The 20131-nt window shown below is 35.1% G+C and overlaps 6 protein-coding genes across 8 annotated transcripts; 3 read left to right on the top strand and 3 right to left on the bottom strand.

Moving 5' to 3' along the window:
- The first annotated feature begins 470 nt into the window (after positions 1-470).
- On the top strand, positions 471-3383 carry LOC104765502 (sn-2 acyl-lipid omega-3 desaturase (ferredoxin), chloroplastic). The gene is made up of 9 exons (XM_010489258.2): positions 471-688; positions 769-1496; positions 1812-1901; positions 1979-2045; positions 2123-2215; positions 2300-2485; positions 2581-2661; positions 2764-2901; positions 3000-3383. Exons 2-9 carry the CDS (start codon positions 997-999, stop codon positions 3189-3191), a joined length of 1347 nt encoding a protein of 448 aa, XP_010487560.1. The 5' UTR covers positions 471-688; positions 769-996; the 3' UTR covers positions 3192-3383.
- A 2009-nt stretch (positions 3384-5392) lies between these two features.
- Positions 5393-8526, top strand: LOC104765408 (jasmonate-induced oxygenase 1). Its single transcript, XM_087489373.1, has 5 exons — positions 5393-5836; positions 6022-6269; positions 6818-7148; positions 7895-8176; positions 8290-8526. Exons 2-4 carry the CDS (start codon positions 6052-6054, stop codon positions 8141-8143), a joined length of 798 nt encoding a protein of 265 aa, XP_087345499.1. The 5' UTR covers positions 5393-5836; positions 6022-6051; the 3' UTR covers positions 8144-8176; positions 8290-8526.
- A 791-nt stretch (positions 8527-9317) lies between these two features.
- Positions 9318-11911, bottom strand: LOC104764870 (PHD finger protein ALFIN-LIKE 2). Its single transcript, XM_087489467.1, has 5 exons — positions 11491-11911; positions 11366-11398; positions 11053-11275; positions 9973-10096; positions 9318-9886 (listed from the first exon to the last, which is right to left on the bottom strand). Exons 1-5 carry the CDS (start codon positions 11588-11590, stop codon positions 9626-9628), a joined length of 741 nt encoding a protein of 246 aa, XP_087345593.1. The 5' UTR covers positions 11591-11911; the 3' UTR covers positions 9318-9625.
- A 372-nt stretch (positions 11912-12283) lies between these two features.
- LOC104765307 (GDSL esterase/lipase CPRD49) lies at positions 12284-14850 on the bottom strand. The gene is made up of 6 exons (XM_010489038.3): positions 14124-14850; positions 13698-13775; positions 13180-13320; positions 12958-13034; positions 12694-12843; positions 12284-12605 (listed from the first exon to the last, which is right to left on the bottom strand). The coding sequence occupies exons 1-6, from the start codon at positions 14232-14234 to the stop codon at positions 12392-12394; spliced, it is 771 nt and encodes a 256-aa protein (XP_010487340.1). The 5' UTR covers positions 14235-14850; the 3' UTR covers positions 12284-12391.
- Positions 14851-15115: 265 nt separating this feature from the next.
- On the bottom strand, positions 15116-17930 carry LOC104765219 (elongator complex protein 4). Of its 3 annotated transcripts, none has more exons than XM_010488933.3 (9): positions 17651-17930; positions 17168-17354; positions 16834-17063; positions 16667-16730; positions 16424-16571; positions 16029-16107; positions 15711-15870; positions 15542-15633; positions 15116-15401 (listed from the first exon to the last, which is right to left on the bottom strand). In XM_010488933.3, exons 2-9 carry the CDS (start codon positions 17304-17306, stop codon positions 15234-15236), a joined length of 1080 nt encoding a protein of 359 aa, XP_010487235.1. In that variant the 5' UTR covers positions 17307-17354; positions 17651-17930; the 3' UTR covers positions 15116-15233. The 3 variants fall into 3 exon arrangements, with proteins under 3 accessions (XP_010487235.1, XP_087345432.1, XP_019101194.1); XM_087489306.1 differs by having other exon boundaries at positions 17582-17661; XM_019245649.2 differs by having other exon boundaries at positions 17524-17661.
- Positions 17930-19952, top strand: LOC104765125 (protein yippee-like At3g11230). Its single transcript, XM_010488827.3, has 5 exons — positions 17930-18335; positions 19024-19067; positions 19203-19311; positions 19507-19562; positions 19649-19952. Exons 1-5 carry the CDS (start codon positions 18240-18242, stop codon positions 19731-19733), a joined length of 390 nt encoding a protein of 129 aa, XP_010487129.1. The 5' UTR covers positions 17930-18239; the 3' UTR covers positions 19734-19952.
- Positions 19953-20131: the final 179 nt, after the last annotated feature.

The raw sequence follows: 20131 nt of genomic DNA on the forward strand, positions 1-20131 counted from the left end.
TAAAAGTTTTTTTTGGAGGGAGATGGGAGACAAAGGCGTCCCATACTTTATTCAAACTTAAAAGTTAGGGTCATGAAACATATGCCACATTATTATTTTGTTTTTTTTGTTTTGTTTTGACAATATTATTTTATTATTATTCTCTTTAAAAAACTATATATTGTTAGACTAAATTGACATTATTGATAACCAAAAAAAAACGAAGATTTTTGAAGAATTTCAACAAAATCATTAAAAGTGAATAAGTGAAAGATTATTAAAGATTGCTATAGAATTTTGTTGATTAGTTTTCTAAAATCTTGTAAAATAATCCAAACAATCTCTGTATAATAATTGAATTCATTAACAATCTTAAATTCTTTTGTTTTAATTGAATAATACAAAATTTTTAATAACTTTATAAAAGTCCGAATCGAATAAACCAAATTTATTAAGATTTTAAATGACTTTTTACCAATCACAAATCAATAACAACAGATTCTAGTAACAACAAATTCTACTAGCCCTATTCAACAAACTCTTGATCTAATAACAACAAATTCTACTAGCCCTAAATTCTACATAACATTTAAAATCTTTAAACCCCTATTCAAATTTCAAACTAATAACCCCACTTCAAATCCGTGTTGACGACGAACCTTAGTTGTATCAAAATTGACAGTCACAAAACCTCACATCATCACTAGTAGTAAGTAAATTAAGTTTCCTCCTCACCTTTCTAGTTGCAGATACTTTTTATATATATAATAACTTAAGCGTGTGAACCAGAGATAGAGATAGAAATTGGGGAGACGATAAGCGACGTAGATAGAAGCAGCTGCAACACAAGTGGTGGAGTTGGACGATTCATTATATAAATAATCAAAATCTCTCACAACATTATCTATCTCTCGTCTCGTTCCACCCCTATAACCACCACTCGTTTAAACAGAGAAACCCCAAAAAAAAAAAAAAAAAGAGAGAGCCTTTAGAGAGAGAGAGAGAGAGAGCGCTCTAATGGCGAACTTGGTCTTATCAGAATGTGGTATAAGACCTCTCCCCAGAATCTACACAACACCCAGATCCAATTTCGTCTCTAACAACAACAAACCCATCTTCAAATTCAGACCTTTGACTTCTTACAAAACATCGTCTCCTCTCTTTTGTTCACGAGATGGGTTCGGGAGGAATTGGTCTTTGAATGTGAGTGTACCATTGGCGACGACAACACCAATAGTTGATGAGTCTCCATTGGAGGAAGAAGAAGAAGAAGAAAAGCAGAGGTTTGACCCAGGTGCTCCTCCTCCGTTCAATTTAGCCGATATCAGAGCAGCTATACCTAAGCATTGTTGGGTTAAGAATCCATGGAAGTCTATGAGTTATGTTTTGAGAGATGTCGCTATCGTCTTTGCATTGGCTGCTGGAGCTGCTTACCTCAACAATTGGATTGTTTGGCCTCTCTATTGGCTCGCTCAAGGCACCATGTTTTGGGCTCTCTTTGTTCTCGGTCATGACTGGTAAACACAAACACACAACATTAAAAAAAAACCCTACCTTTTTGTTGTTTTCTCCTCTTGTTTACTATTGATTTGGTCAACTTTGGATGATTCTTACTTCGATGTGGAACCAATTGAACAAAAAACTTGGTTTACATCTTTATCCCCTATCTAGACATAGTTGGTTTCTGAGGTTATTACAATCTGTCAGTATCATTATCATGTTGGTTTGTAGACCAACCCAATTGGCAACTGGTTAATGGTTTTGCAACTCTGTGTAGTCTCTCCTTTTGAATTGTCAACAGAGTTATTAAATTTCTGTTGATCATATTGCAGCGGACATGGTAGCTTCTCAAATAATCCGAGGTTGAACAACGTGGTGGGACATCTTCTTCATTCCTCTATTCTGGTACCTTACCATGGCTGGTGAGTTTTGCTTTCAATTCATTCTAACTCAATAAAACCACTTGCAGAATCTCATATGACTTCGCTTGGTTCTGCAGGAGAATTAGCCACAGAACTCACCACCAGAACCATGGACATGTTGAGAACGACGAATCTTGGCATCCTGTAAGTCTAACACATGCTTTTTTGGTTTATCTTGTTTCGATCCTTTTGATGTTTTCTTACTGTTTCCGTAATTGCAGATGTCTGAGAAAATCTACCAGAGTTTGGACAAACCGACTAGATTCTTTAGATTTACACTGCCTCTTGTGATGCTTGCATATCCTTTCTACTTGGTAAAAAACTCGTTTATTTTGTTATGGTAACTTAAGCTGAGACATCAAGTAAACAAAGGCTAATGTTTACTTCATCTGATTCAGTGGGCTCGAAGTCCGGGGAAAAAAGGTTCTCATTACCATCCTGAAAGCGACTTGTTCCTCCCTAAAGAGAAAACGGATGTCCTCACTTCTACAGCTTGTTGGACTGCAATGGCTGCTCTGCTTATCTGCCTCAACTTCGTAGTTGGTCCAGTTCAAATGCTCAAACTTTATGGGATTCCTTATTGGGTAATGCGCTGCTGTTTACTCCCCTGTTTCAGACTAAGCAATTTGTGTATTATTTCATCTGCCTTACCTGAAGATTGTTCTCGTATCAAATACAGATAAATGTAATGTGGTTGGACTTTGTGACGTACCTGCATCACCATGGTCATGAAGATAAGCTCCCTTGGTACCGTGGCAAGGTAAAACGCGTAGTCTCTTCTTTCACTGTTCTTTGGCTATAATGCTTTCTCTTTTAAGGTTAAAGCCAATGCTTCGTATATCTCATGATTCTCCCGAAACAGGAATGGAGTTACCTGAGAGGAGGACTTACAACATTGGATCGTGACTATGGAGTGATCAATAACATCCATCATGACATTGGAACGCATGTGATACATCATCTTTTCCCACAGATCCCACATTATCATCTTGTAGAAGCAGTAAGTAACTGAAACAAAAAAACTAAAAGACTGTTTGTGTTTTGGTAAATTTGGTTTACATGCGAAACAAATGCTTACAAACTTTTGATTTCTTGCAGACGGAAGCAGTTAAACCAGTGTTAGGGAAGTATTACAGGGAACCTGATAAGTCTGGACCTTTACCATTACACTTACTTGGAATTTTAGCAAAGAGTATTAAAGAAGATCATTACGTGAGCGACGAAGGAGATGTTGTATACTATAAAGCAGATCCAAATATGTATGGAGAGATCAAGGTGGGAGCAGATTGAAATGAAGCAGGCAGAGATAGAGGGAGAAGCTGTGAAGTTCTTCTATTTTTGACCAGCTGAATTTTTTTTGTTTACTATCAATTTATTGTCCACCCACCAGAGACAGTTGGTAAACTCTGAATACAATCAGATGGAAACAAAAAAATGTGTTTTCAATATATGAAGATATATAATATATGTTGCATTATCTAAGATTCATCCTTACGAAGGTTTATAAATATTTTGTAATTGGATGATTAAACCAAACACTTTCAGTTTTATATTCTTTAAAAACGTTAGTTTGATTCTTTCTTATACTTCCTCTGTTTCACAAAACATGTCAGTCTAACATTATATTTTTGTTTCAATATAAGTGTTATTTTAGATTTTCAATGTAAAATTAATCATAAATTTTTAACTTTAACCTCTTATTCATTAAAAAAATATCAAAAGTCATTTTAAATTTAAAAAGTATAAGAGATATTTTCTTAATTTGTGGGCAAACTGCCAAAGTAATACTCCCTCAGTTTTAAAATATAAGATGTTTTAGATTAGTTTAGTATTTTATATTATGCAGTATTGTTTCTGATTGGTTGAACCTGTTAAAAGTAAAGATTTCTTAATCTGCGTGCTTTAATTAAAACATCTTATATTTTGAAACGGAGGAAGTACTAATTATTATACTTATTATGGAACAGAGAGAGTTATTGGCTATTCGGTCATGTAGTCTCGTAGTTAACTACACTACTTTACGGAAAAAAAATGACAAAAAGAAAACATAAAGTGAGAAGATGACACTACAATAATAATCAAGTGGAGTAGTGAATTGGCAAAAAAAAAGAGAGAGAATGGGCATGAAAAATGTGTATTATGAATGCAAATCGCATAACAATACAATAACGTAAATTTGATGTAACGCAACATGCTTGATAATAATACTATATTTCATGGAATCCTATTTTTGTTAGTAGAAAGTCATTTTCCTTGAATATCAAAAGTAAATTATTATGTTTGTTTAAATGTAAAATTCAATATGCATTTTTGTTGTGTAACTTATGTTAGCATGTTTAGAAAACTATTTTTTTGCCAATTCTGTAGGTAAGTTTTTTTTTTAATATGCATTGCATCCTACAATAAAGAGTAAGCATAATTTTGAAGTACCTTACATATAAAAATTAAAGACTATTTTGTAGTACAATTTTAAAGAGTAAGTAACATGGTAACTAACTATGTAAATATATTCAAAATATACTTAAAGACTATTTTGTACCTTAAATGGTAACTAAACAACTTTTTAAGTATATTTGTCTTTCGTGTAAGCTAAATACAGAATTTTCAGTGTTTCCATACATAAATTATAGCTTGTGTAAAGAACATAATTTTTTTTTTCACAGTAGGACGTGGTTTGGTTATTCCTATTTGTCTCTATCTATTATTCTAAACACAATCATAATTATTCTTCCTAACCTCCCTAAATTTGTTTCATTAGTTAATTAGAGAAATGGGATGAGAACATTTGTTACACAATAAGTAGTTGGTTAGTAATGTACATGTGCCTTCCATGTTCAATGAACCATGTTTCCGTTAACGGACCATTCCTTATACAAGTTTGCCCATGTTACATTTAGAAAATACTCTCTTTCGGAAAGATTACATGCCTCTCTACTTAAATAATCCAACAAAGCAATCTTGAACTAGATATGGGTTAACAAAATAATCAACGAAATTTTTTTGATTGGTATGTTGAATATACACAACAAGCGTGCGGCCAAATTCAGAGTTTTCACCAGATATTCTGTGGGCGCCTACTTTGCTACTGCATGCCACAAAAATAATCATCTATTGAAAACGTTGAAGTCATATTCTTTTAGTATATATCTTAAGTCATTATATATTTTAAGGTATTGTATTGTATTGCTAGAGTATAACAGATTTTTTTTAATGGTATCCACAAACTGACAAACAACAACCAAACAAAAAACATTTCCACATGTTTCTTTTATGTTCTAAAATTATTTGTCAGCAAGCTAAAACTTTGCATAGGAAAATGTTAGTTTGCGATTTGAATTTACTATCAAATGTCTTTAAAAAAAAAAATTATATGTTTTGTTAGTTGGAATCCCTCCCCACATCATTTTCAATCTTTTTTACCACGTATACAAAAATCATTTTACACACGTCTTTCATAAAAATATATAATAAACACATACAGCCTCAATTGTATGGACTTCTCATGAACAAGTAGAAGAAAAACCACGTGCGCCATCTATATATATATATATAACACCAATTTAACAAATTCTCATGAACAAGTAGAAGAAAAAGAGCAAGATTAATAAGCCAGAACAGACAACATGAACAACCAAGACGAGAGCAAGAACGGCTTCAGCGACCAAGAACAAGAAGCCAAAAACAAGAATGGCCTCGGTGAAAAGTGGCCAGAACTCATCGTCCGAGTCCAATCCCTAGCCGAGAGCAACCTCACCACCCTACCTGACCGTTACATCAAGCCGCCATCTCAACGCTCTCAAACCACCATCATCAACCACCAGCCGGAAGCTGCCGCCTTAAATATCCCGGTCATAGACCTAGACAGCCTCTTCTCCGGAAACGAAGACGACAAGAAGAGGATATCGGAGGCATGCCGTGAATAGGGATTCTTTCAGGTAAGAATGGCACTGGACGCTCTTACGGTTCGGTTCTAATCTTTTTTTTTCCTACTAGTATTAGAAATACTTGCCAGCTTATAACAATTTTTAAAAAATCTTGTTTTGGCTCAGTTTGATTTTGTAAAAAAAAAATTATATAAACATGCATATACGTTAACCATGGCCGAGTTCAATATTTTCAGGTGATCAACCATGGGGTGAAGCCGGAGCTGATGGACGCAGCTAGAGAAACTTGGAGAAGCTTCTTCAATATGCCCGTCGAAGCCAAAGAAGTTTACTCAAACTCCCCAAGGACCTATGAAGGATACGGAAGCAGACTGGGTGTGGAAAAAGGAGCCATCCTTGATTGGAATGATTATTACTATCTCCACTTTCTTCCTCTTCCCTTGAAGGATTCCAACAAATGGCCTTCTTTACCTTTTAACATTAGGTAATTAATTAAGCCTCTCAATCTTATTTATTTGTTTGATTATTTCCATGAGTTTTGAGAACTTGAGAATTGATAGCTAGTGTAATTGTAATACGATCATTTATGGGTAAGTTTTAGACTGTAGTCAGAAACTACTATAAAGTGTTCTTTATGTTTGTCTGTAATAGTAAAAGAAACCATAAATTATGATTCCGGTCTTTGAAAAATAATTTAGACACAAATCAATATTAAATAAAATGATTCATGAGTTGTTAGGTTGATTGGCGATCATGTTGATTACATAGTATATACTACCATATTTTCTATTTTTATAAACAGTTCTAATAATATTCTAAATGTGAATATGTTAATTAAATTACGTAATGTCTAAGCAAGAGTTGAATTTTTTATTTACTTTTATTGAAAATTAGCCTTGTTGCTATATATATATATATATATTAATCTAAATTTTTAATATGAAATTATTTTATCCTACTCAGAAATATTAATATAAATAAGCCTATTCAATGTTATCATGCTTTTTCTTCTTCTTCTTAAAATGCATATAGAGAAGTCATCGATGAGTATGGGAAGGAACTAGTGAACCTAGGCGGGAGACTCATGGCGATCTTATCGTCAAACTTGGGGCTAAAAGAAGACCAACTCCAAGAAGCATTTGGTGGAGAAGACGTTGGTGCATGTATGAGGGTTAACTATTATCCAAAATGCCCCCAACCGGAGCTTGCCCTCGGCCTCTCTCCTCATTCCGACCCCGGCGGCATTACCATCCTCTTGCCGGACGATCAAGTCGTCGGCCTTCAGGTCCGTCACGGTGACACATGGATCACTGTCAATCCTCTCCGCCACGCATTCATTGTTAATCTCGGCGATCAAGTTCAGGTAACCTTTTAAATAATAAACGTTTTGTGCTTTCATCTTTTCCTTTCAAGTTCTAACGTTCTATACATCCATTTTTTTTATTAATTAAACACACACACACACACATATAAATATCAATATATATATATATATATATATTTATACACATATATTTCACCACTCAGAAAATAATTAAATACAATGTTGGTGGTAATGAAAAATACTCAGTAAAATGTTGACAAAAAAAAAGTATTACACTAACTATTGTCATGATATTGTTGGTACTGAACTTCTTGATAGAGGTTCCACGTTTTAGAGATGACTAAAAATGGCAATATATATGTGACTGATTTTAAATATACTATTTTTTTTCTTTCTAAAAAGTTAGTTGTAATGATTTATGTCATTTTCATTAGCATCAAGTGTTTTAATTTTACATAAGAGTATATTTTAAATACATAACTGGAGAAATATATATTTATGGTTGTGAATTTTAGAGTACCGTCATAGACAAAAATTGTGTTGCAAAAGACAAATTGCACCCAAAAACAAAGTAACTTATTTGTAAAGAAAAATATCCCAAAATAATTTGTTTTTGTTTTTAAAAAGCGCATGCACAAATTGAGCTTTATTTACAGAAAGATGGGCATTAATTAAAGGGATTTAATAATGTTTGATGAATCAAAATGTTAGTCATGCAATATAAGCAATTTTTATATCCGGTTCATATATTTGATACAAACAATTTTTCTTGCAAAAATGGGCAGATACTTAGCAATTCGAAATACAAGAGCGTGGAACATCGAGTGGTAGTGAATTCGGAAAAAGAAAGGGTTTCACTAGCATTCTTCTACAACCCTAAGAGTGACATTCCGATCCAACCAATGCAACAACTTGTCACATCTACGATGCCTCCTTTGTATCCTCCCATGACCTTTGATCAGTATAGACTCTTTATTCGAACGCAAGGTCCACGTGGAAAATCCTACGTTGAGTCTCATATCTCCCCTCGTTAAATGATATGAACTTCACAAAAATGTCCGATAACAGTAAGTTCCCTTTCTTATGCAACTCAATTACTTTACAACTTTGCATCTATATACTCGCGTGTTGATCTTTTTTTTTTTTCTTTTTTTTTTTCTGTGCTATACGTTTACTGAAGGATATCAAGCTATGGAAGATCAAAGAAGTACCAATTCCAAAGATCGGCGAACATATAATATCGAGATCGAAGTGAATTAATTAAATACCAAAAATTATCATATGTGTTTTATTTTGGGTTTCAACTCTCCATCGCTTTATGTAAACTCTCTAAAGATGTCGTTTTCTTAGTATAATTAATCGGTATATGTGCTTAATGTTGAAGAATGCTAATTAATAGTTAGCCCTTTCTCCATGATTAGTAACATTAATAATGGAGCTTATCGGTACTAGTCTTCTCTGTATTGATTGAGCAACTTATCAATATATCTATCAGACAATTTGTTTTTCTATAAAAAGAAAAGAATTGCATAGGACATGTGAACGTAACTAATATAATATCTAGTATTTAAATAACTTCGTATGGTACACATATTAATTAGATTAAGTAATGTATATAAAAGGATAATTCGTGTTGACCTTATTATAGAGAATCTCGTTAGATCCGCTTTAAGTTCTTTACAATATATAGTTGGGGACTTGTTGTAATTAAGCTTTGTTAAGTAGCGGTTACGAAGAAGATTGGACGGACTTATATAACACTTTCAACACCCAAATATAAAAATTTCTGTATTGTGAGCCCCTCATCATGCTCTGGCTTTTTTAGAGATGATTTGAATTTTTTTAATTACTAACTAATATAAATGATTGACTTAAAACATTAATATGTAACTAAAGACTATCTAAATTATAAAGTCACCATAAAACATCTCTAAAATCATGATGACAAGAACACATCACTAGTTTTTTTCGTTTTTTTAGTGCGTTATTATATACATATAGATATTTAATAACAAGACTATATTATGTCTATATACTCATCATTTATAAGGTTGTGATCGCATTAACGTGCCTTTTAGAACTTGCAAAACTTGTTGGCCCTTCACACAGTCGGGCCAAATGAGAAAACAGAGGACTATCAATCCCCTTTGACATCTCACATAATTTTCTTTGGAAAACAAAATTTTAAGAAGATTAAAGACATAGATAAAGTGTAAAATACAGTTCAATGCTTAAAGATTTGTGACTACATTATACAAATCCCATGACACATTTGATGGAACAACTCAGTTTTTTTTTTTATATGAATAATAATAATATTACTCAAACAGCTGCTACTCTCTCTCTCAACTTCTTGAAATCCCTTTCTGGAGATATAAAGAGAGAGTTTTGTATGCTTTAAAATTAAAAAGAAAAAGGTTAAAGAAAAAAAAAAAAAAAGTTGATTAACATATCGATTAAAACATAAGAAGAGCCAGAGTCTCTTTGAGAAGGTCATCATCATCAATTCATCACCATCACTGTCTTCCTTTCTTAGCACAGCAAGGCGGGCATTTATACTGCTTGATGCTCTCTGCTTTAGCTGGTGTTATCTTAACGCATTTCCCGTGGTACCAGCGTTCACAAACATCACAGCAAATCCAGAACTCATCAGTTGTGTAATTACCTCCACAGCTTCCACAGAGAGTGTCTCCATGCTCGTCTTCTTCTTCCTCTTCCTCGTAGCTTTCTTCCATTAGTTTCGGTGTTGAGCTCTTTGTCTGCCCGTCTATTGATCTCTGCAAACCCATTTTTTGTTTCAAGTAGAGAAACCAGAAAATCTACAGAACAAAGAAAAAGAAAGGAAGCTCTTTTTTGTGTGTACCTTAGTGCCGTTTCTGGATTTGCTTCCAGAATCTGAGCTTGGCTTGTTGTCTTTGATGGGTTTCCTACCAGTCACTACGTCGAAGAGAGTTGGGAGATCATTGATCAGACTGAATAGCCGCTTCCTGCAAATCAAACGAATATCATAACTCAATGAGTTGACAACACATTGGGGAAAGGTAGCTGAGAGAAGCTAGGAACTCTATTAGCAAGCAGAAACGCAAAAAAAAAAGAGATCCAGAATCTTCATATCGGTATAACAAACGATTGTAATGTTTATCTACCATTATATGTTACTAGCTATATAGGGTTACAGATTCTCTATCCTTGGGAATGCATCTACCAAATGCTTATTACTAGTATAAGAGAACTAAAATGGTAGAGAAGCCATCAGTTTAGAGACTTGTTAATGTATAATGAAACAACCACATAGATCAAACAAAGTCAAGTTTCTTGGACCTATGATTGATACACCTATCTAAATGCAAAAAAAAAAAAACAGCTTTTCTCTTCACGTACAGCGGAAAAGATAATAACCAAAATAAGACTGTTCCATAGAATATATGACACATTGACAGTGATATGATCTCATTAGAACTAGTCAAAGGGAACTTTTTCTTGTCAATGTTCAACTTTCACAAAACCTTTTTCAGCAAAGTTATTGGGATGTAACAATGAAATGGTGAAATTAGCCACATGCTTCCACAGAATACCCGTTCTGAAAATGCAGAGAAAAGTTTAGGATAGATGAAATCATGAAAGTCATGCAACAAACAAGAAGTCCATAGATATGAGTCTAAGCCAGTCCAAAACATAGCAGAAGATGGGAAACATCAAAGGGGAAAAAAACCACATTCAAAGACAATCTCATTCCAAGCAAACTCCATAATTATCACAAAGTTTCAATCTTTACTTCATATTAGAAGAGCTAAGGAACATAACAGGAAAACAAGTAGGTGGTTTCACATAAGAAGAACACAAAACCCATTGAGAAATCAAGTAAAGAAGTGAAAGAATTGACTTAAGAAAGCTCAAAAACAAAGAGAATGCTGAATAAGAAAAAGAAAAAGGAGAAAGTTACCTCTCATTACGATTAAGGCGAGCACCAAAGTAGAAAGAAACAGAGAGCAACCAACAATCACTGTGAACAGCAACAAGAGAAAGCCAATCTTTCCTCTGCATACCATCTCTAGCGAAATTGATACCAAGCGCAGGCTCAGGTAGCTCCGGAGGCACTTCCTCTGCTGGTAGATTCACTTCCCATGACTCATTTGGGTGTCCATACAAACACAAATTCTCCTTTTCTATACATACCAAACACACAAAAACACACAAACAAATATTATAATCAAATCTCACAAAAAGGGTTATCTCAAAGTCGAAATCTTTCATACCCGGATCGCATTGAGAGTAAAAATCATCAACATCTGGAAGACAAAAAAAAAAAACAAAGCGAACAAGTTAAGGTAGAATAATCAAAAGGCATTATTAACGAAGAAATCTGGGAAATTGAGAAGACCTTTAGTGAGAGCACGAAGAAGAGCGGTACGACGAGCGGTATAATCTTTGAAGATCTCTTCAACGGTGCGAGGGTTAGAGGAAACGGCTGCGGCGGCCATAGCTGTACAGATTTATGAGTAATCCCCCAAGATTTGTATATTAAAAAAAAAAAAAAGATGTATAGATCAGTGCTAGTAGAGAAAGATCAGGGTCTGCATCAATGGATTTTGAGACCCGATGCGTTCGGGCATGAAGAGAGAGAGAGAGAATGAGATAGAGAGAGAGAGAGAGAGAGAGAGAGAGAGAGAGAGAGTTGGAAGAAGATGGAGGAGAAGCAGACGGAAGAAGAAGAAACAAGAGAGAGAGAGAGAGAAAAATAAATAAATTAACTTTTTTTTTTTTTTGGGAGTTTGGTTGCGTCAGCGGAAAGGTTTGGTAATAGAAAGAAGATGCGTCCGTCGCTTTTTAGGGTAAAGGCTTTTTTATTTGGGCCCTTTATGTTCGATTTCTGTTTTAGGCTTTAAGCCCAAATTAATAAATCGCAAATTTCTTTTATTTTTAAATATTTTCTTACAATTATGTTGTTGTTGATTAAACCAAATCTAGTCACTCTGTGATTTTTGTACCTTATTAAAAACACTAAAACCCTTGTCGGGGAGTGATACCATAAGTATGAGTTTGAAGACATCTGTTGATGTCTTAACGTAAACGTATACAAAGAAAAGTAAGATCCAATCTTGATTCAAGATTTGATTCCTGTACGGATAATAAATACTTTAAAATGGTAACGTTTTTTTTTTAAGAGGGGAATAAGATTATAGCAGAGAGACACTTGTAAACAATGTAAAAGCAAAGCTTAGTACATTTAAGACAGTAAAATTTATATAAAGGATAAGGTCTTGTTGTTGTGTTGAAATGTTTTAGTCCCATTGTTCTTCCCAGAAATAAGTCCATTCTGAAGAGTTTACAGTCTGTTTGCCATCAGCTGAAACAAGATCATAAGGAGAGTCCTCTGAGAATTCGGTTGGCATCGATTTCCAGTGAAGCGACGGTTTCCATTCCGCTTCTTTTATCACTCTCAGTATCTCCCCCGCCACTAGTTTGCTTCCTTGTGCTGACAAATGTATCCCATCTCTGTAATACATACAACCCGTTGCCAATAATATATAAGCTCTCTAGTTATCGCATTTGGTATTGCAGGGGAAACTTAAAAGATACTTACGTGAAGCAAACACTTTTCCAGTCATCTGCTTTTTGAAGAGTAGAGAAGAGGTCAACTACTTCTAGGCCGAGCTCTTGGCACAGCTCCACACAAGCATCTGAATATGTCTTGCATAGCTCGTTTGTGCGGATCACCTCACTCAAGTATGGGCTTGTGAGAGAAATAAAGAAAAAAGAAGCACGGAAACATTATTATTAAGTCGGGAGGGCTAACCAAGGAGAAACATGGTGATAGTGGAAAAGAACAGGGAAGTTATAAAAAAACCTTTGGTTCTGACGAACTTTGGCCTCATCCACTGGAGGGCAACTAAGAAATATGAGACGTGTCGAGTCTGAAAGGCTCTGAAACAGAACATAGAGGATGAATGGAACATAAGCCTTTAGTCCCATCTCTTCATTGGGAAATAAATCACCACTTAAAAAGGCTTTTTAACATGACAGACAGGAGAAAGACTAATAATAAACCAACAATTCTGAAGGAAGTAACCTGAAGATGAAGAGCGATCTTCTTCATGTTATCAACGTATTCAGTAAGCGGTACATGAGGTCCTAGACCAGAAGGGTGAGGCGCCATTGAGTCGTTTCCTCCAAAATAGACAACCACTAGAGAAGGTTGTACCTCAGCATCCTGCATCCATTACAAGTTGGCATTTAAATGTGGAACGGAAACAGAAGCATTGTACACTGATTATATAACAAACATAAAGCTCATTCTAACACATTTTATGAACAAACAAAACTCAAGATATCAAGAATGAAAAGACATCTCTCTTGAAACAGATGCAGGGTCTTGTATGCTTAACCAAGAGTACGCAATTAAAATAAACACTTGTGTAATCCTTTTGAGCATTTATAATGGTAAACTTTGAACATCATAAAAAAAATGTCTTCTTAGTACAAATCATCCAATACGAGCCCACAAAACTTTTCTAGAAGTATCGAAGAAACTAATGGACTACGGACATTTGACAAGGGAGAAGAACCAAAAAAACATTGAAACATTACCTTGGGGAACACTTTGTCCACAACTTCCAAAGCACGAGTTGAGTTCCATCCATAATATCCACGCAGAATGATGTCGGCCTATACACGTCATTCATAGAAATACAATAGTCAAGTCACTCACATGTCTATTCAACGAGAGCACCAACCACATTAAATTCCTCCATATCTATCTCTCAGCGCCTTTAGCTTTGTGCACTAAATGCAATTTTTGTTTTGTTTTTTTTTTTCTTTCTGGAAAATATCAAACAAGGCAAAGCTTCTTGCTTTCATCCAAATGGAGAAAATAGTACTATTAGGCTCTCTATTAGTGGTTAATTACGTTATAAAAAAACGATATTTTTTTTAAGAACAAACGTGAAGTAATTAGAAGAAAGCGATCCAGAGAGAGAGAGAGAGAGAGAGTAATGGATGAAATGGAAGAGATACCTTGCGAGCATAGACCTCGGAGAGAATAGCACCCCAGCCACCATGGCCGAAACTCATCTGAACAATGGATGATCCAAACAAAACGATCTGAGGCCGCGACGGTCCAACCATTGTTTTCCTTCTAACCTTTCTTGCTCAAAACACACACAACACAAAAAATCACGTCTCTCTTCCCCTCTCTTTCCCAGAGGCTGTTTCTTTCTCCGCCGCAAATGAGATCGGCCGGTGAAGATGATGAACAAACCTGAGCGATCTTCTCTCTTTCTCTCACTCTTTTGTTGGTGTGGTGCGAGATTAAATGCAAGAACGACTCGTTTTTTTCTTCTTATTTATTTTCGAAATATAACAGAAAAAAAAAATTATAAAACAATAAAAAAACAAACAAAACGAAAAATTGAAAAAACCTTTCTCACGTGCATTACTGTTTATTTCCTTTTTAAGGATTTGTTTCTCTCTTACAAATTTTTTCTATTCTTTTTTTTTTTTTTGTTTCCTCTAATATTTTTCTCTTGGAAAGCTACCAAATACATACAAATCATGAAAAAAACGTTTGACAAAAAAAAAAAACTTTTTCTTTCTTTCTCTGTTTCTCATGTAGAAAGAATCTTTGGAAAGGAGAAAGTCAATAAACGAATAAGGTCGTATATATAAAGAGAGATTTATGAACAATAATTCAAATGATATGGTCGTTAGTTGGGAAGTTAAGGAACACCAAAATTAAAGGATCACCAAATATAGCTCAACCATATTTTTGAACACATCATTCAATGGCCCCAACTTTCATTTCTTTAGATGTTTTGGTTATTTATATAAACAACCAGAACGTGAACATACTAATTGACCGTTTAGTAATTAGCATTTATTATTGGTCATAGTTTGGCTTGGCTTAGAAGAAGACCACGTTGATTTCATTCTAGAAAAACACATTGATTTCTATCCTTTTTTTTTATTTCAACAGAACACTTTGATTTCTATTAAGACAAGGTCAAAACTGTTTTCAAGACCAAACACTCTAATGTAATTGCTTAGTTCATCAGTGAAATCGGAGAACTCAATGGAGAACTCAAACAAACGCCTACAGAAGAAGTAAAGAAAGACTAACTCAGCAACTCAAAAATCGAGTGCTCCGGATTTGGATGATCCTGAGCAGCTCCCCGTTGTGCCGTACGATGTTCCACTGGACCCGTCTACAGGGGCTTGATTCAGACACTCTAGAGCCAAGAATCTTCTCTTCTTCAAGCTCATTGAGAAGGTTTTTGCCTCCAGAATTACAGGCACCTGTTTAGATAAAACCAGTGTTTAAGCACTAAAGTGAAGATCCATTATGTTCATGACATTCTCATCAAAAAGATAATTCGTGCAACCTTGTGTATGTAATAATAACATCTTTACATTGAAAAATACACTTGGAAAATTACCTGTGTATTGATACGAGCAACCTTTTGTATGTTGAGGAATCCATTTATGTCCTTGTAACCAGTCAGAAGTTTCTCCAATTCCTTGTCACCGTCTGGGAAAGGGCAAAGATACTTGGTCAGAAACAAGTACTATAATAGACTAATGGATAAGAAGATCAGAGAAACAAACCTGGGATCGCTTTGATAGAGAGTAAGGTATCTGCCATGTGCTGCAGTCTTTTTGAGGAAGAAGGGGAGAGCAGGGAAGGCGGGAAAGTGACAATGGCTACCGCATTCGAAACCATCAACATACTTTTCAACAATCTTATAAACGAAAGCATGTCTGTTTCCTGTGTTAATAGAAACAAAATGTCAAAAAAACTAATAATACATAACAACAAGATCCTGGTACAAGCTTCAGGGTTCAGAAATTATAGAGTCAGGAGAATTTTGGTAAGAAAGCCTTGTTGAATATAGGATAAAAGTTACAGAGAACTCTCCTAATTACCTTTTCAGAATACTCACACAGGGGAGAGCAGAATGACTGGATTGCAATGCGGCCAATGGATGCGATGTTACTACTGTTTCTGTGGAAATCATCACACAGGTTCTTAAGAAAATAGGACAAGCTTCTTAACAAAGCCACAAAGATAAGAGTAGAATTTGAACAATATCTGACTAAGTGACGAACAAAAACAATATAAACACATTGTATCATCTTGCATTTATAAATCCTAAGTCCCTCCCAAGAATGTAGCACATTTGAAATTATATGAGAGATGTAAAAATAGAGCTTGGGCACATTTTGCTACATAGATATGGGAGTGGGCAACAAAATTAATGGATTTGAAACCTGAAAAAAAAAGTAATTAAGCATTGAATAAGAAAGGTATGCCACAGAACCTTGGAAATTTTGATAAAAACGTAGCACAGTGGTCCTGAGCAACGGAAAGATCCGCAGAGTCTAACAGACTGACACAATCTATTGGCCGTCCGCTAAGATATTGCCTCTCCAAGGGCTTTCTCATATCAAAGTCATTGGAGTAATCATCTGATCCAGAATTACACAAAGAGAATTATGTTCCCAAAGAATGATTTTAGCTTACTAGTAGCTCAATCAATATATAACCGCTTTAACTATATTACCAATTGAACTCTTCTGGTTTTCCAAATACTTCCGATACTGCCAAGCGATCCTCAAGCTCTCTCCCTACAAAATTAACAACAGTGCACACTACCCAATTTGTAACTAAAATTCTCACGTCTACCAAGAAAAAGCAAACAGAAAGAAGGTAAGGACAAGAAAGAATCACATGATCAGGCTCGGGCACAGTAGGCTTATTATCCTCTTTGGATGATGCAGGATGCGGCAAAGTACCAAGAAACCCTCTCGGATCTTTCGAAGGACTAGCATAAAGAAGTGGTTGGTTATTAACAAGACCCTGAGACATGAAAGTTCTTAAAAGATCCATATGATGCGGCGCTTCAGGATCTTCCATCACCATTACTAAGCTCCCCAAAGGATAACCACCACCTAGTATCCCTGGAAACAAATAAAAGATTCATCCTTTTTAGCACAGAAACCAAAATTCTCACATCCTCATGTAAACTTGATAAGAAGAGTAATTACAAAAGGAGAAATCTCACTGTCAAGATCACGAATCCCGGTAGAAATAAAGGTTGTGCCATTAGGACCGCATTTGAGACCAGGTATCTGAGGTGATGACACAACTGATATGTTGCGAGAGAAGCTGCTTCCACTACTACGAACGTTGGGTGCAGCCATAGCCGAAATTAAGCAATCACACAAGCAACTCACTCCAGGTTCAAAAATCTAGACATTCCAAACCAAAAAATTGATTTACTAAATTCCATAAATCACAATGAATTCACTACGCAGCGGAAACTACAATCGTAAGACTAACAAAATAGCTAAAGAACAAGAACACATAACGAGAGATGTATATTGATCGGAAACCTAGAGAATATAAATCAAATATTACTAGCTATCTTCTAAGTAACCCAAAGAGAAAAATCAAAGGTTTAGTCTTTTGCTGCTACAGGTTTATTATGAAGATGGTTTCAGAAGTCAGAATCTTTTCGCATAGTTTTAGGAGCTCTTTAACGTACCGACGACCAACTGAGTGAGAGATGAGATTTGACTTGGAAGAAGCAGAAGGAAACGCAAAAAAAAAAAAAAAACCCTTCATTTTAGTTTCGCCGTAGTTCAATTTCACGACGCAGAGTGACGCGGCTGGGGTGGGTCTTCGGTTCTACGGAAGACTCTTTATGTCTCAGAGGGTTTACACTCAAACCAAACGATAAGAAGCAAATCACTAAACAATTATACCAAATCAAATCGTAGTGTAGTAATATATGAAAAAGATACAATAGAGATTTATCGTAAGTCGCATAAAAAAAAAAAATGAGTTCCGTATATACCAAGGCCATCCATGACTTTGTCAGGTCCACGTTACTACAACAACAAAAAAAAAAAAGTGTGTGTGTGTTTTTTTTTTCTTTTTTCTTGCTTTTAATATCGACGTCAAAGAACACACTTTTGATATTTCTCTATGTTAAAGGTTCTTCCTTTCACCCAAAATCGGGAGAAAAAAATCCTAACTTTTTTTATCTCACACACACACACACACTCTTCTTTTGCGATTTGATTTTGTTTTTGCTTTTATAGATTCTGGAAATAGTTTGTTAAGAGAGAGAGATGGGTAGATTGTTCTTGGTGAATTTGGAAGGTAAGTCTTACAGTTGTAAGCACTGCAAGACCAATCTTGCTCTCTACGATGATGTCGTCTCTAAGGTTTGAATCTGATTGATTTCTGGGTTTTACTTTTTTTTTGCTGCTAAAATCTTAATCTGGGTTATTATTGCGATTTCGTTTCTTCTGATGATCAGATCATTATTTGGGTGTTTCTTCTCACTATGATTGTGTTTTGATGACGATTACATTATTAGATGATCTAAGTTTGATTGAGAAATATCATGTGCCTTTTGATGATATCTGGAATCTTGATGATCATATCTCTCGATCATGGATACATTTATCATTGATTCAGATAAGAAAGGAACGTGAATTGGGGATACTTTGTTTGGAGACTGTCTTGCATCCCATTTTTATTGCCAAGCTCTCTGATGTAGGCAATTAGATCAATGTATGCTTCAAACGTTGTTAGATTCTTTCTCCTCTTTCTATGGTCCGTGATCTTGAGACTATCCTATGCCTAAGCTGTGTTATAAATCTTGGATTTGATTGTGGTTTTGATGCTAAATGCAATCAGTTAGTCCTAATGGTTGAAGACATTGCCGCACTCTCTCCTCTTCCAATGTTTAAATGAGTTGGAGTCTTTGATCTTACTTGGGTTTTGCATGGCGTCACAATGTCTCATAGTTATTATTATTCTCTTCTAGTTGGGTTCACAATGTCTTAGTATTGTGTTGGCATATGCAAGATACTGACACCATCTTGTTTGACTGTTTTTACTTTTTAGTCATTTCAATCCCGGCATGGGAAAGCTTACCTCTTCAGTAAGGTGTAAGTTTTCTTCTTCAAGTTTGATTTGGGTTTTTTGGGAAGCCAAATATGAAGAGCATATGCAATTTCACACAAGCTGTTGATGGATTTGGAAGACCATATGCAATTTCACCAGTTTTGGATTTGTGTGAACAGAGTGAATGTGTATGCTGGGAAGGAGGAAGATAGGATGATGATGACCGGATTGCACACCGTGGTCGATATTTACTGTGTCAAATGCGGTTCTTATGTTGGATGGAGATATGTATGATGTGTCTTCTTCTTCTTCTTCTTCTTCTTCTTCTTCTTCTTCTTCTTCTTCTTCTTCTTCTTCTTCTTCTTCTTCTTCTTCTTCTTCTTCTTCTTCTTCTTCTTCTTCTTCTTCTTCTTCTTCTATTTTTGTTGGTTTTGTGCATTTAGCTCTTGCTTGCTTAATCTAATCTTATCGATAATTATTCAGGAATTTGCTTTTGAGAAGAATCAAAAGTACAAGGAAGGGAAATCTGTTCTCGAAAGGTTAATACCCGACTAATCTTAATTTGCTGATGTATTTTCTTTGAGAGAGATTCTTGAGGTGATGCATTTGTTCATATTCTTGACAGGTACAAGGTTTGGGGTCCAGATGGGAACAATTATTGGGTGGCTCAAGAAGTTGAAGCCGGAGAAAGCGATACTGATGATGCTTGATCTCCTAATTCTTATCTGATTTGTACATTCTCTCCTACTCTTTCATCTTTCTTCATTCTTTTTCCAATGTTTTCATTTCTCATTTTGTAAACCATCCATCTTACATTAGAACAGCTTCAAGAGATCAACTGTTTTGGTCTTGCTGCAAGCCTGCAATTACTTTTGGACACATAGTTAAAGATCTCTCATTATCTTATATACCTAAGTTTAGTTTGTTTCCATACTTCTTTACTTCATGAAGTGCATAGCTTGAACAGGGGTGCACTTTCCGATTTAGAACTTACCAACTCACTTCGGTTTTATCATAAGAACACTCTGCAAACGTTTGCGGTTTGCTTTACTTTAATTCGATGAGAAAATTTGCCAAACTAAGACGAATGTTTCAATAATGCACGGGT

Source organism: Camelina sativa, chromosome 1, assembly GCF_030686135.1.
Source record: "Camelina sativa cultivar CO46 ecotype springtype chromosome 1, ASM3068613v1".
NCBI classification, from domain to species: Eukaryota; Viridiplantae; Streptophyta; class Magnoliopsida; order Brassicales; family Brassicaceae; genus Camelina; species Camelina sativa.

Bases quoted from the DNA above. Each gene is read 5' to 3' on its own strand.
- LOC104765502 (XM_010489258.2), top strand. From the start codon at position 997: ATGGCGAACTTGGTCTTATCAGAATGTGGTATAAGACCTCTCCCCAGA. The intron at 2,486-2,580 runs GTAATGCGCTGC...TATCAAATACAG, and splicing joins TTTATGGGATTCCTTATTGG to ATAAATGTAATGTGGTTGGA. The intron at 2,902-2,999 runs GTAAGTAACTGA...GATTTCTTGCAG, and splicing joins ATTATCATCTTGTAGAAGCA to ACGGAAGCAGTTAAACCAGT.
- LOC104765408 (XM_087489373.1), top strand. From the start codon at position 6,052: ATGGACGCAGCTAGAGAAACTTGGAGAAGCTTCTTCAATATGCCCGTC. The intron at 6,270-6,817 runs GTAATTAATTAA...AAATGCATATAG, and splicing joins TCTTTACCTTTTAACATTAG to AGAAGTCATCGATGAGTATG. The intron at 7,149-7,894 runs GTAACCTTTTAA...AAAAATGGGCAG, and splicing joins ATCTCGGCGATCAAGTTCAG to ATACTTAGCAATTCGAAATA.
- LOC104764870 (XM_087489467.1), bottom strand. From the start codon at position 11,590: ATGGCCGCCGCAGCCGTTTCCTCTAACCCTCGCACCGTTGAAGAGATC. The intron at 11,276-11,365 runs GTATGAAAGATT...TGGTATGTATAG, and splicing joins TTACTCTCAATGCGATCCGG to AAAAGGAGAATTTGTGTTTG. The intron at 10,097-11,052 runs GTAACTTTCTCC...TTTGATTTGCAG, and splicing joins CGCCTTAATCGTAATGAGAG to GAAGCGGCTATTCAGTCTGA.
- LOC104765307 (XM_010489038.3), bottom strand. From the start codon at position 14,234: ATGGTTGGACCGTCGCGGCCTCAGATCGTTTTGTTTGGATCATCCATT. The intron at 13,776-14,123 runs GTATCTCTTCCA...TGACGTGTATAG, and splicing joins CCGAGGTCTATGCTCGCAAG to GCCGACATCATTCTGCGTGG. The intron at 12,844-12,957 runs GTTTTTTTATAA...TTCTCTCACAAG, and splicing joins AAAGTTCGTCAGAACCAAAG to CCCATACTTGAGTGAGGTGA.
- LOC104765219 (XM_010488933.3), bottom strand. From the start codon at position 17,306: ATGGCTGCACCCAACGTTCGTAGTAGTGGAAGCAGCTTCTCTCGCAAC. The intron at 16,731-16,833 runs GTGATTCTTTCT...TTAATTTTGTAG, and splicing joins CTGTGCCCGAGCCTGATCAT to GGAGAGAGCTTGAGGATCGC. The intron at 15,871-16,028 runs GTAATTAGGAGA...CTATTAACACAG, and splicing joins TGTGTGAGTATTCTGAAAAG to GAAACAGACATGCTTTCGTT.
- LOC104765125 (XM_010488827.3), top strand. From the start codon at position 18,240: ATGGGTAGATTGTTCTTGGTGAATTTGGAAGGTAAGTCTTACAGTTGT. The intron at 19,312-19,506 runs GTATGATGTGTC...ATAATTATTCAG, and splicing joins CTTATGTTGGATGGAGATAT to GAATTTGCTTTTGAGAAGAA. The intron at 19,563-19,648 runs GTTAATACCCGA...TATTCTTGACAG, and splicing joins GGGAAATCTGTTCTCGAAAG to GTACAAGGTTTGGGGTCCAG.